At 38.2% G+C, this 14,087-nt stretch overlaps 2 protein-coding genes across 17 annotated transcripts in view; one reads left to right on the forward strand and one right to left on the reverse strand.

Moving 5' to 3' along the window:
- FTO (FTO alpha-ketoglutarate dependent dioxygenase) overlaps positions 1-2,595 on the reverse strand; it is a 263,803-nt gene extending 261,208 nt beyond the window's left edge. Inside the window, exon 1 of one of the 2 annotated variants that reach the window (XM_075510613.1) lies at positions 2,409-2,595. In XM_075510613.1, the coding sequence (XP_075366728.1) occupies positions 2,409-2,447 (39 nt within the window). In that variant the 5' untranslated portion in view covers positions 2,448-2,595. The remainder of the gene's footprint in view (positions 1-2,408) is intronic. The other variant, XM_075510611.1, reaches the window with a different exon arrangement.
- The window catches only part of RPGRIP1L (RPGRIP1 like), an 82,357-nt gene continuing 70,151 nt past the window's right edge, over positions 1,882-14,087 (forward strand). For 5 of the 15 annotated variants that reach the window (XM_075510604.1, XM_075510603.1, XM_075510605.1 and 2 more), the window contains exons 1-6: positions 2,587-2,779; positions 5,283-5,469; positions 7,124-7,215; positions 8,005-8,149; positions 10,457-10,755; positions 13,639-13,738. In XM_075510604.1, the coding sequence (XP_075366719.1) occupies positions 7,131-7,215; positions 8,005-8,149; positions 10,457-10,755; positions 13,639-13,738 (629 nt within the window). In that variant the 5' untranslated portion in view covers positions 2,587-2,779; positions 5,283-5,469; positions 7,124-7,130. Of the gene's footprint in view, positions 2,405-2,586; positions 2,780-2,880; positions 3,345-5,282; positions 5,470-6,191; positions 6,243-6,450; positions 6,574-7,123; positions 7,216-8,004; positions 8,150-10,456; positions 10,756-13,168; positions 13,238-13,638; positions 13,739-14,087 lie in introns of those variants that run through there. The other 10 variants (XM_075510598.1, XM_075510597.1, XM_075510596.1 and 7 more) reach the window with 10 other exon arrangements.

Genomic DNA, 14,087 nt, shown 5'->3' on the forward strand with positions numbered 1-14,087 from the left:
CAGAGACATTGCCAGGAGATACATAATCCAAACCAGCTTCTCTATCCAACCACTTCCCTCTCATTAGTAGGCCTCATAAATCTTACTCTCCAGAAGAGGTCAGGTTAACCTCACTAATATTTGGTTTGCTATGAAATATTTTGATCAGGACCTAAATGGAAGTCTTGGCAGAACTACTACAATAAATACACACTTCCTTTGCCTTCAGCATTTCTTAGGTGAGCAACATAAGCGAACAATGGTTAAACCTGGGGACTGAGTAGTGAACTGGCATAGTGCCAGGAGCCCAAATATTACATTTCTAATTAAGTTGTATAAAATCATACCAGTATAAGGATGCTCCTGTGAAAAGAAAGCATACATTTCTTCTTGTATAACCCCTCCTCTTCCCACTGCTGCCTTCTACTTTGGCATCCTTTATTCTAAGACATTCTAAAGGCTCCTCTTGTTTCACTTTCAATACACTCAAAGCTTCTCTCAAGCAGCACCCAACTTACAACATCCCCCTAAGGCATCCTGTAAGTATCCACACCTTTAAATTCTCTATAAAGATCTCTTCTTAATTTTCATCTTTCTCTGTTTGTGCACCTACAACATCTAGGTGTGTCTAAGGCACTACTCTTTCACTCTAGCTTCCTTGAGTTTTTCTTACACATTGCTCCTCTGACACCTCTTCAAGTGCCTTGTCCTCCTACAACCTTTGCCAGTGTAGTTCACAGTTCCATCCTCTTACTCCCTGACACATACCCTTGAATGATTATCTTATCAATGGCAATTAGTCTTCTAATGCAAATGATTCCCAACTATGCTTCAGATATATTGCAAAGACAAAAGCCCTTGGATGGATAGCACAAATATACAGGCTAAAAAAGGTATGGGTTGTTTTTTCTTCTGCAATGTAATTACATTGGATTGGATGGGACAGCTTACATCTGCATGTGTTTTCACATATCTAGAAAGAGCAGAACACAAGGGAAACACTGAAGTTACTGTCCTTCAGCAATGAGGTATAGCAGAAAGACTAATTTCAAAATGACCAGGTTGGCCTTAAAGAGTTGTTAAGAATCTTACTACCGTGAGCAGGCTTTAAAGTTATTTTTCTCTTAAAATAGTTAGTTACAAACTTTGGTCAGACCTTCTCCCTGCCCCTATAGTGAAATAACTTTAATGTTAAATAGTAAATTAATAGCAATACCAAAACCAGTATGTTCTGTATGCAAAGACAGGTGAACTAGATTACCATCTTAGAAAGCTTTTTCTAATTTATAATGGAATTAGCCTTCCTTTCATTAACATCACTAAAATCAGCATCATGCTTCCAAACAAGCAACTTACTGCTTCTCTGTACTACTATTTTGTAAACAAAATCAGCAGAGGTACAACAACCATCAAGAGTTGCAGTCAAATATTGTACAGTGTGGCAGAATCAAGCCCTTTGAAGGCACCTGAAACAGCAAAACATTCAGCAATGCTGTTTGCTTACACAAACACTGTAATTACTTCTTCTATGTAAGCATGTAACAGCATCGCATCTAAACACACCATCAAGAAAAAACGTTGTTAAAAATGTTTTATTTAGGTTAGGCTTGGTGTAGAGCAAGAGTACTTTTAAATTTGAGAAATAGTGCAATTACATAACACATCATCTCACTGAGAATGTATTGGCAAAACCAAGCATATATTTACTTCTATGATTTTCTCGCAAAACACTGTAGAACTCCCTTTCAAATTAAAATATCCAAGCCCAGATGGTAAAAAAACTTTATTATTAGCTACTGCTAAAGCTGTACTAGGTTCCCCTCTTTGAAGGGAGAGGGGAATGCTAAGATTTCCAGGTTAATTAGAGCACCGCTGCCACGGCAGCCTGGCCGCAGGCAGACAGACAGACGGCAGCTACGCCGGAACTCCCACCAGCCCTCGTGCACCGAGCTCGCAACCCTTCCTCCAGGCCGCATCCCCGGAGGCACGGGCCATTACTTCACACGCAGGGCGCGCTTAAGCAAAGCGGCTTGAAAGCCGGGCCGTCCCCTGCAAGGGCTCCGGCCTGGGGAGGTGCTGCCGTCGGCCTGGCGAAGCCGCTGCAGACTCGGGGACGAGGCGAGCGTTGCCAGCGCGCACAGCAGCAGTCCTCCCAGGCGGCGCAGGAAGGCAGCCGCCGGCAGCCCCCGGCTGTGTAACCGCGGCAGGTCGTTCGGCGCCTGGGCTGCTTCCCTTTCACAATAAACTTCACGGCGGCCTCGGAGTCCCCTCACACGCGGCTCCCGCTCCAGCACTGGAGCTGCCGGAGCCCAGGCGGGCCCGCTCTGCCCCTTGCAGCCCCGCAAGCCGCGCAGCAGCCGCGGGAAAGAGAGCTCGCCATGGGCACACTCCTCAGAGCTGAAGGGGAGCAGGAAGCAAAGAGAAGGTACCTTCAATTCTTTCTCCCGCTCCCCTGCTCTCCTCTTCATGGTGCCGCCTCGGCCGGCCGGCCGAAGCGGCACGCGGCGGGAACCGTCCTCCCCCAGCTGCTCCGAGCAGCTCCCACTGGCACCAGCCCGACACCCAGCTTGCAGGACGACTACAACTCCCGGCACGCACCGCGACACAGGCGCGGGAAGCAGGTGGCGAAAATAGGCTGTAGTCCCGCGCGTGACACGGAGGCGGTGCTCGACCCCTCCCCGAACTACAACTACCAGCAGGCAGCGGGCACTCGCGGTTCCCGGAAGTGGAAGGGTTCGGTTAGCAACAGAAGCAGTTGCTAACAGAACGCTGAGAGAAGACATAGGGCTGGCAGGGAGCTGTGAGTACCGGGGAAGGTTTTCCTCCTCTGGGGCACGGCGGGGGGAAGACAGCGATACTGGAGCTACTCAGGGGGATGTGGTGCCATGTCCCGGAGCGGGGCTGGCGAGGGTCGGTGCTCTCCCGCGCTGAGGGGGAGCGCGGCCTGGGGCTGGGCTCCTGAAGCGGTTGTTCCAGACCTGAGAGGCTCCCTCGCTCGCAGCTTAGTGCCGTGGGAAAAGGCAGGGTGCCTCACCATTTTTTAAAAGTAGCCCTATAGCCCTCCTCAGTTGTCGTCTCTATTATGTACGTAAAAAGGCTGCAGGGCTCAAGCAGGAGTTGTGTCCCTGTGCCCGAGGGCGGGAAAAAACGGGGAGTGTAGGCGTTCCTTCATGAGGCAAACGCTACCTTTCCTCCCTGCCCCCTCCAGTCGTGTAACTTATTGTCAGAACTGACGGAGCTGAGGAAAAATTTGGAAAGCACTTGTAAAATATGTTGAAGGCAAGACACGGTTGTTTTGATTTTTCTGTTTTGCAGTAGGACTTACAGATCTGAGAGATGTTTCTTCCCTCAGACTACAGCAGGATGTGGTGATCTCGTTTCCTAATATCTTCCATATCTTTTCTCTTTTTTTCCTTTCCACCTCCTAAAACTCACAACACTGCAACAGATGATGTTTGAAAGATGATATGTGTGTATACTCCTACCAAGTAATAAATGAGATTATTTTAGATGACAAGCCCAATAGAGTGCAAACATTTATCTTTAAGGAATCAATAGAGGAAGAATGTAGGCTGGAAATACTTCGTGATAGGCTGAGATAGGTGGGTGGTCTGTCTCTCCTTTTTTTTTTTCTTTTTTTTTTTTTTTTTTTCCTTCTTCCCTCTACCAGAGAAGTGGAGTAGGATTTTGTAAGAAAAGCATCATGTTGGCCATGGCCAAGACTCGTGAAATTCTAAATCCATGTTGAAACAATTAAGTAAGTGTCATAATTTTTAAGATTTCACTAGAAACTGTCCCTTCTAGCCCCACTGGCTGAGAACTTTTGGAAATTTAAGTAATTCCTCCTCACTTTTGCTACATTCAAATGATGTTGCGAGAACAATATGCTTCTGTGAGTTATATAAGAATTTGGACCTAAAGCATGAGCTTTGATACTTCCAGTATCCATGCTCATTACTGTCTGGTCTTGCATAACACTGCAAACTTGTATGCAGTTTTTTGTAGTAATTGGTCAGATACAGGTGGTGATAGCACTACTTTTGTAAGTAGTGCAATGTATAAGAAAGGTATGGTTTCTTTAATTTCACTAACTATATCTAACATTCTTGCTTATACCAAACTTGAAAGTCTTATAGGTTAATCCCAGAGATATGGAAAATTTTACTCTCTTTGTATGTGAAGTTACTTTTTCATATTTTTTAGGACCAAGTGCTGAAGTGACTGTAGCGTAAACTTTCTTGGAAATAAAAACTGTTTTAAGTGGTTGAGGTTCAGCATGGCATGTGGATCTGTCCAGATGCAAATATGAATTTATATCTCTCTTGCTTTATTATGCATTATTTTAGGAAATGCTGGACTCTTAAGTACAATCGCTTTTGTAGCAGTGTTGCTGTACAATTTTGTCAGATTCAGTTGCTTTGGAAATGCTTTCCAAAGAAGTAATATGGAACTCTGTGGAGAAATCTCATATGCTTTTAGAAATTATGCTGGAACTGTTGACTACAAGGAATGTAATTTTGTTTAGGTGTTTGTGATTGACACTGAGGTAGTATTCAAAAAGTAACTGTAACATATGTAACACCTATGTAACACTTGATTTGCTGTTTGAACTGTCCTCTCAGAGAAGAAGCATAAATGATGGTTGTTAGTGATTATTAAAGACATAGGTTGTTCTTATGTTACTAATGAGGCAAATAAATTTCCAGGCCAAATTCTAAATCTGTAATTATATTTTGCCTTCCTAAAACCAGGAGGCAGGTTTGTACTATTTCTATCTAAAACCACTTTTTGTCATAAAAACAGTTAATTTGTTTTTTTCTTTTCCTGTGGCCCAGGACAGAAAAGAAAGCTAAATACTTAATTTCCATCACTTTGTAATGAAAATGAAACAACTAATTCTTCCTTTTACTTTTGAAAATGTCATCTTTCTAAGTTTTTGGTACTTTAGATTTATAGCAGCTTTATTTTGTCACTTGTCTTCAAGTCATGTCATATTGCCAATAAAAACTGGCTTTCATGTACAGCCCTGCTATGTTTGTTTGCTTACAACTTAAATATTATTGTGCTTTTGCTGCAGCCAGTAATGGATTACTACTGACAAAAGGGGGGTTTGTTTGCTTATTTGAGGGACAAGCATGTGTTGTTTTGTCTTTGTTTTTTAAATGAATGGGTTTCTTTCACAGTGAAAATAACAGGTAGATATCCATAGCAAAGTTTCTTTAGCAAGTGGCAAATAGTGAAAAACAGTAATGTTTGCCCGTGCCTATTATTATGCTAGAGTTTTTGAAACTTGATTTTCTTAGATCACAAACATTGCAGAGTCGTGCTGGTAAAATATTTGTTTAGCTCTTGACCTCTCTGAAATTTGCCAAAAACCCCTGTCATTTTTGATTTGTGAAGACGAAGACAACCATGTTCTAGGAAGACATATAATGGTAGCATCTTCTCCTTGCTGCCATCATGAACCAAATATGGATTGATCATCTAGAGGTAAAGGTTTCTGTTTCACTTTAATCTCAGTTGCTGTAGTGATATTGATACAGTGACATATAATAATGACTGCAATAATGAACCTAGACCTGAGTGAAGTCAATGACTGCAGATAGCGCTAATTTAACAAATTACAAAAAAGTTTTGAGGGATTTGTCTTAATAACACAAAAAGAGCCAAGAACACTGAGGAGCTGGATTCCAGTTGATATGTATCTGTCGCTAGAATTGTGCCATTGGTTACAATGGCTGCATGCCATGGACCTCAACATCACTCTGTTTCTGTGACTTGACAGCATTGAAACTGCAACCTTATTGCTAATCTACAAGTGTAGATCAGTTCAGGCATTTCAACAGTCATGACAAGGAAACATTTGTTCCACACCAAAGAAAAATGTGTTCAGGTTGTTATCAACAGTGAAAGCTGGAAATAATACTTTATCCTAAATTTTGATGATAAAAAAAAAAGATTGAAAGCAAGATTGATGTGTTGGAAACTAAACTTCCATTAATCCTTTTCATTCCTTTTGGACAAAGCCATAAGGAGGCTTTTTATGATGGAAGACTTTACTGGTAGAAGAAAGGCATATCTTTAGCAGCAGTTTTGATTATGAGAGGATTAACAGATGCTTTATGGAATGTCTCTGGGTTATACTGTGTCACTTTTGTCCTCTGATGCAGGTCTTTAGTAACATCACTGTTAATTTCCCCATGCTTTCCTAGATGTTTTTGGATTCACTAAGGATTTATATCACCTGAAGAGTGTAACAATAGGTGGGGAAAAAAAGACTGTCCAAAGGACTTCATGTCTCTCTTTTCATGCTGTTTCAGCCTTACTTGACTCTATGGCCAACTTCTAATTTTCTGCACTGGAAGAGAAGAAAGAAACAGTAGTTGTTAACAAGTATCTTCATATATTACACTGAAACAAATGTACTACTTTCTCACATTAATACTTTCCTAATCTCACTTTATCATGTAGCTAAGCCTTCTGTTGCCTCAAGAAAGAAATGTGTTCGGATTTATGAGAATCATTCATAGGAGAGTCTCTATCTTAGAAAGTAATTTCTCTTATGACAATGATTGAAAGAAGACTAAGAGAATGGTAGGCAACACTGAAATTAATTCGTAACCCCCAGCACCTCTGTTTCAGAGAGTCCCATTCAAAATGTGGAAGGTGGCAGTATTCATCTACCAGTTGATGCCTTACGCTTTGACCTGTCTTAAAAAGAACAAACAAACAAACAAACAATAAAAAAACCAAACAAACAAACCGAAAAAAAACCCAACCCCAACAGGTCCCGCTCCCACAAGCATTTAGAAATATGGCCTTAACTCAAAGATTGCTGAAGACAACAGAACTAGAACTTAAAAAAGCTAGTTCTACATACATTAAATAAAATTGGAGCTATTGCATAACAAGCCATATTTTGTGTACGGATTAAAACCGGCATAATGTTAAAGTTGAAAGTTTAGATTGTCCTCTGAGCGATACAATTGAGATAGGAGCATTTACAGTAATGTATGAGTCTCTTATTTCAGTGAATCTGTCATTACTTTTTCCTTCATTTTATATGATGTATTGTAGTTCATTCTAGTCTCACAGTTTAAGTTACAGATGGAGAAGAATTTCATTTGAATTTTGTTATCCATAGATAAGCCATGTCTGTTCCAGTTGATGAAACTGTGGGGGACCTGCCTGTGAGAGATGTAGGTCTAACTCTAGCTGGAATTGGAGGATTACAAGGTTTGTACCAGCTGCTATTTATTACAGTTACAGACTTTGATCAGTGGCTTCTTTAGTTTCTTTCTAAAAATGTTTCTGACATTCCCACTCACAAAATTAAGTTCAAATACCATTTAAAATCTGGGTTAAATTCTGAAAGATACTTATGATGCATTCTGTGTTCATGTTGCTTGTTATAAGAGGGGAGTTGCTGTGAGATGCTAAAAATTGGAAATCTCATTGAGCTATAAAGTTCATCCTTCCAGAGAAAACAGGGCGCTTTTGCTGAATTGAAGACAAGGCCAGACCCATTTAACAAAATGGGAACCAAAAGTACTATGCAATTCTGATATGTTACTCAGCTGCTATTAGAACAGAACTACTGGGCTTAGTCTTGTATCTGAGTAAATTTACACAATTATGAGTTAATCTTTTCAAGCTTCAAGAGAGTATGTTAACTTTGAAACAGATTAGAAAGCATCTCTGTGGTAATGATCATCTTAAGTAATATGTTTGACAGTACTTTGTTACTTGCTAAACTATTTCCTTTGTATTGTCTAGTAGGTAATCAGTTTGGTGTATCGTTTGAATTACTTTTTTTATCTGCAAGAGGGAGGAAGAAGGAAGTGATTAATATGCTAATAAATTTGAAAAAAATAATCAACAGACTCGTACAAATGTAAAATATCAAATTACTTGAAAACTTTCATTTTTTTTTTTTTTTTCCCAATATTTCAAGATGAGTTAGACTTTGGATTACATGTTGTTGAATGTATTGAAGGTAATTTAAAGTTGTCTTGGTTTGGGTAGAATCATTAACTACACAGAATGTAAAAGCTCGACAAGCTGTGTCACGAATCAGTCGAGAGGAACTGGAAGACAGATTTCTTCGTTTACGTGATGAGAACATCTTACTCAAACAGCATGCAAATAAGCAAGAGGAGAAAATTAAAAGGTACGGCTTTTAATGTTTTTATTTTAGCTCACAATAACATTTTTGCCCTTTAAAGCATTATCAACAAATTAAAAATCATGCTGATTTCTTTCAGAGCACTTTTTAAAGCAGTAGGTATGTGGGATGTTTTTTGCAGTGGACAGTATTAGATCTCCATGTAGACAGGTATAGTGCTATCCACCACTTCAGAGTTGGTGCGTTGGGTTCATAGTTACGCTGTCTGAGTGCAAATATAACAGGTATTCTGGGAACTGAAGAAGAGGCTATAGAAGCCTAATTATTCATCAGGAATTTTGTCCTAGAATCAAAATGGCCTATAGAGAGAGATTCTGCCCCTTTTGTTGTCCTTCTCTGTCCTCCAAGAAGTTGACTAGCATCTAACTTTTTTATAGTTTAGTTAACTCTAAAATATCTTTATAATTATGATCAGCTCCCCTATATTCAGGGTAATAGATAACTTCATTGGAGAAGTCCCAAGTTGCATGGAGAGCACAGTACCCAGTGTACCCAAACATACGCAAGCAACCTTAGTTATTATTTGTTATTGAACTTAGTGCTGTGCTGGCAAACTAATCTGGACTCAGCAGAACTGTTCATGGTATTACTGTATTCCAGGAGGGCTAATTAATCCAAAAGCACTGTGACTCTGTGTTCACATTGTGCTGTACTTAAGCTAATAAAATCTTGCTGCATCTAAGCTAGCTTCTGGTCAGAAGCTAACCAATTCATGTAAGGACATGTGAAGATACTGCCTCTCTAGATGGCACTGTTTCATACTTTTCTAAAGTCCAAAACATTCTTTCCTTTTGACTCAGTATTCAGTGAGTCAGGATCAAATTGACCAGCATGACATAACTTCCATCTTTTCTGTCAGGCTACTGTCAAATACAAGATGGTGGAACAAATGAATTGTTTGCTTATTTCAAATGGCATTTCCTGCGTTTCTGTTAGATGACTTATCAAATGCACTCATCATCCACTTAGGTAAAATTACACAGAATGTCCAAATTGGAATACCTGAATTAATATTTTAAGGCACAGAAAATATAAAATACAGCATTTGTCTAGATTGCCAGAGAAAAATCTTAACTCCTCAAGCTAAATTTCTTTCCCAGCCTCCCTCATGCCAAACCCCTTGTAACTAAAAGTTTGGAATGAATTTGCAGTAGAAGTACATTGAAAAAACCAAATAAACAAAAAACCTGCTTACAGGCAAGTAATGTTCTGTGACATCCTGAAGTTATTACAGATTTTTTTTTGTTTCACTTTTGTTCTTTTAAGTAGAAGCTTCTGCCCACAAGTATACAAAAATAAAACAAGCCCCTTTAAACAAATGAAGTGTGTCCTTATTTTCAGTTATCTTTCTGGGCCTGCAAAAATAGATTCCCTGTAAACTAGATACAGGTCTTGAAGATGTGCGACCAATTTTGTAAAGTCTTGAACTTGTCTCTCTTATCAAAGCCACCTTTTCTTTCTTTATATGCCAAGTTTTTTCCATTCACTGCTGGGTATGTTTTCTGTTCTTGTATATTACATCACCTCCACATGCCCTCTCTGCCTTTTGTTCTAGCTTACCAATGTTTACCAAAACTAAAGGAAATCAAAGGTACAACTCTTGAGATGCCAAGAGCAAAATTTGTATCCTTTTAAAGACAGATGAAAACCATACCCTCTGTGTCTAATTATATTCTTCAGCTAACTGTTCCTTCTCTGAAGCACATTGGTAATATTTACCAAGTATAAAATTGAGTATGGTAATGAGAATTAAGTCTCTTTTTCCAGAGTACCTTCTTAAATATCTCCACCTACATATTTTAGCCACTTTAAAACTGAAATATATATTTAAATCCTAAAATACTAGAAATGGTATATCATTGGAATGTTGCATATTATTAGCATTCTTTCAATAGTTGAATGTTTTGTGGAATTGTAGCTTTTATAGTTTGCCCCACCACATCCCAAATCTGTAACTTTACTTAACAACATGCAGAGGTTCCTATATAAGGTCATGCGTTAAAAATGACATTTAAGCAGCATATGGAGTAAATATGTGTCCTCCCTTTACTAATGTTAAATGATAAGCCTTAGGAAACTGTTATTTGTCAGTGCTATAAAGCAGATTGCTGCACAGTGGTTTCAATTATCTTCAAAGAGTTCTTCACAGGCAGTAATAGTTATATCAAAACCTGAAATTTATTATTTGGGTTCTATGCTGAAGTCTTCACAGTGATTATGTTCCTTTCAACAGAATGCTTTTTATGCTGACTTTTCACATTCTTTTTCATCTTTTTTTATTATTTTCCCCAGAATGGCCACCAAGTTAATACGGCTTGTTAATGATAAAAAAAGGTCTGAACAAGTTGGTGGCGGCCCCAAGCGGCTGGGTCAGGCCGTGGAGCTGGAAGAAATGATTGAGCATTTGCAAGAGAGAGTTCGTGAGCTTGAGAAACAAAACGAGAGCCTCCGCAGCAAACTCATTTCAACTAAACAGCAGCTCCAGATTCAAGGCCACAGGCCTTGTCCATACCGCTATGTTCAATCTCGTATTAACACTGGTCTCAAAAAAGTGAGTGAGGCTGCTGGCATGCCGGAGCACGCAAAGAAAGGTATAATTCACCTTTATTAAAAATAGTGGTTTATATAGGTACCACTAGTTATTGCTTCACTGTAGCAAGTACGTACTCTTTTCTGTTCATCAGTGGGCAATAGTACCTGTAGGCAGAAAGATTGTTCTTCCTGCTTTTTCTTGTATTTATTTATAGCAGTCATGATAACTGGTTTGCCTTTGAAGTCCTTATTTTGAGAATCCACAGTGGTAGGGGTAAAACAAAAGTACAGATTTGAAAATAAAGTAATTATCAAGCAAATTTTCTAATAGTTAAAATCATGGGACTTTCTTATTATAACTTCTGTACATGTTAAAGGCTTATAAAAGAAGTATATGAAAAAGTTTAGCATTATCGTGTTATAACAAAGTTTTACATCTGTAGTTTATTTGCACATGTTTTTCCTTTTTTAATTTCAGGTTTTGTTCTAGTCTCTTGATACATGTGTGCACAACACTGCAGACTTGAAAAATCTATTACATGTGTGGACTTTTGAAAGCAAATACCACAATGCAGCCATCTTTAATGATGCTTTTTACTGTCAAGGCTTACTGCTTAAGGCAGTCTCACTCTCAGTGCTTATTTATGGTAGCTACATTTGGAAATTACACTTTAAAACCTTTCTGTTTTCCTATGAACATTTGTAGAAGTAGTTGTACTCAGTTAACTTATACACTGTACAGATAATGTGTTTCAAAAAAAAAAAAAAAAGACAGCTATGTTGGCCCTAATTCAAAATTGAGTCAGCACAATTGTCTCCTTAACTTCTACAAGCTATGGATCAGGCTGATGGCCAGTTGTATTGTGTTTTTTCTCCCTCTCACCCTCCCACCAGTCTTTATTTTGGTTATGTTGGTTATTCAGTTATATGAAAACAGAAACAATTCTCATGTTTTTAGACAGACAATAAAAAGCAATTGGCTCTACCACTTTGCTTCTTTAATTTGAATATAGTGCAAGTTTTGACATTTTAAATACACCTACATTTTCACACTTTGTGTCATGAATTAGGCACTTTTATTCCCAAAATCAGTATTTTGGGTTTTTTTTAACAATGCAAAAATAGGGTAGAAATACAATAAATTTATTCAGGCCCAGTGCTAGCAGAGAGAAAAGGGCAACTTGGTTCAAGGATTAAAGATCAAATGTTGATATGGCGTACTGTGAGGACTTCTCTTGGCATAAGAACAGATCCAGATCAAAGATGTCCTGTGCAGAACTAGGACTGGGGCCATATTGATTGAGGTAGTGGTTCTTAAACTGAAGAGAACATGAGGAATAAAAAAAAGAAAAAGGAAAAGTTGTCAGCAGACATCCAGTCCAGATAATAATGTTCAGAAATTTCACAGAAGTTCTAGTGTGCCTATCTCAGTTCTAAGACCTTGTCCAGACTAGAAGGGATTCTGATAATTTGAGTGCTATGAATATGCAGTTTCTTGAACACACCTTTTCTAAGGTGAAGACTATTATTAAAAATCTAGTAACCAATACTCAGAACTTGGACACAGTAATGTTGTCTTCCAGAAGGTCAGAGAATATTTTCTGTAGTATTCATTAGCATAGGATGTTTCATGTTTTTTTTTCTTGCGTGTTTGCTCATCCTGCCCTTTTGATCAATGATGATAAACGTAGCAGTCTGGTGTCGGGTATGTGCCTCCTATGTTTAGACTGCTGGACTCTTAGATTGCTCTGTGGAACCATGAGGCTGAATCTCAAAACATTTTTAGTGCTGATCAGAAAATATTCAGAGCAATTCTCCAAAAATAAAATGAGTGCCTGGAAAAATTCAGGAGAGCTGAGCTGTGTCCCGGGTATGAAGAGGCAAGAAGAATCCACAAATAATAAACGCACCTTACTGTATCTGCTTTGTGTTTGGCTGGTTTACAAATACCATAGCAAGTTGATCCAAAAGATGTGGTCAAGTATGAATGTTCACTAAATACTCACTGGCTTCTCTCATTACTTTCTTTATTGAGTACAACTATCTAAAATATATCATGATTGGAAGAAAAATAAATAAAAAAATATATACTCTAGGCATATATATACACATACGTATATAGCACAATTACCAATACCATAAAATAATACTTACAGATCAAAATTCAAAATACATAAGTAAATGAAGTTAATTCAGCACAAATGCAAAGTAGGTACATTTTTTTCAGTCATTTTGTGAACCTGCTGGTATTGTTGTACCTTGAACCTAAATGACTCAATTTTGGGGACTGAGGGATGGCAGCCTTAATGCTATATTTGAAATTTAATGTATAGTTTGGTCCCACTTCAAAACTTCATTAATTTCTTCTTGCTGAAGAAAGAGAAAAAGGAGAAAGATTTGGAGAAACCATTACTTTTACTCCTGAACTAACAATTCCTCCTTAAGTAATTTCTTACTTTTCTTCTTCACCAGGGACTTAGTATGCTTCTAAAGAACATCAGGAAATTATTTGCACTGCTGCTAAAAATGGTCCTGTAGTTGCTTGTCTAGGTAAATGACACTCATGGTTTTGTAAAGAAAGTGCTATCAGAGAAAAAGTGATTACAAGCCCATGTTCCTGTTTAATAATATTGATATTGTTCTTCTTTGAAGATACCATCTCTGTTCTCTGTCTTTAAAAGTAAAATCTTCTAAGAAAAACATTTCAAGACACATTTTAACACTTCTCTTTAAGAGTGCATGCTGTATTGTCCATAGTTCAAATTTTACAGCAGCTATGTTGTAGATACTCTGATTATCTCTTTCCATCTGAATTTGATGTAAAAATACTTTTTATGGCATCTATATAGGAGTGGTAAGTGTTTGTACTGTATAGAGATTGTTGTCTTGTTAAATGCTTTTTCATTCAGCATGACAAAAATGTATATTTTCTTTGTTTTCAGGAATGAGATTTCAGGATTTAGAAGTGAGATCACCTAACCTTATGCTCCCAAGATATGGACAGAGTCTGCTTGAGGATCCAAGGGCTGAAATAAGAAATTTGTATGATTTTCATATTTCTTAATTTTTGTCACTATAATTGTTAAAACTTGTGGTTTTCTTGAAGTTTTTACTTCAGAAAGTAAAGTGAAGTTGTTGGATCTGACAATAGTAACACTGGTAACAATGCAGAAGTGTTTTATGATAAGGAAAACAGGATCAGGAATTGAGAATACAAAATGTAGGTACATAAAAATTTGGCTGGAAGTTAAAATTGATCTTCAATGGTGACAATCTCTTCTTGCTAGGATGCAATGCTGCCTAGCTTACTGCTGGACAAAACTGACAAAAGCAGTAAGAATCTTAGCTGCAAAATTATTACCAACACAACTCCTAAAATGTGTAGGATAAC

Source organism: Mycteria americana, chromosome 8, assembly GCF_035582795.1.
Source record: "Mycteria americana isolate JAX WOST 10 ecotype Jacksonville Zoo and Gardens chromosome 8, USCA_MyAme_1.0, whole genome shotgun sequence".
NCBI classification, from domain to species: domain Eukaryota; kingdom Metazoa; phylum Chordata; class Aves; order Ciconiiformes; family Ciconiidae; genus Mycteria; species Mycteria americana.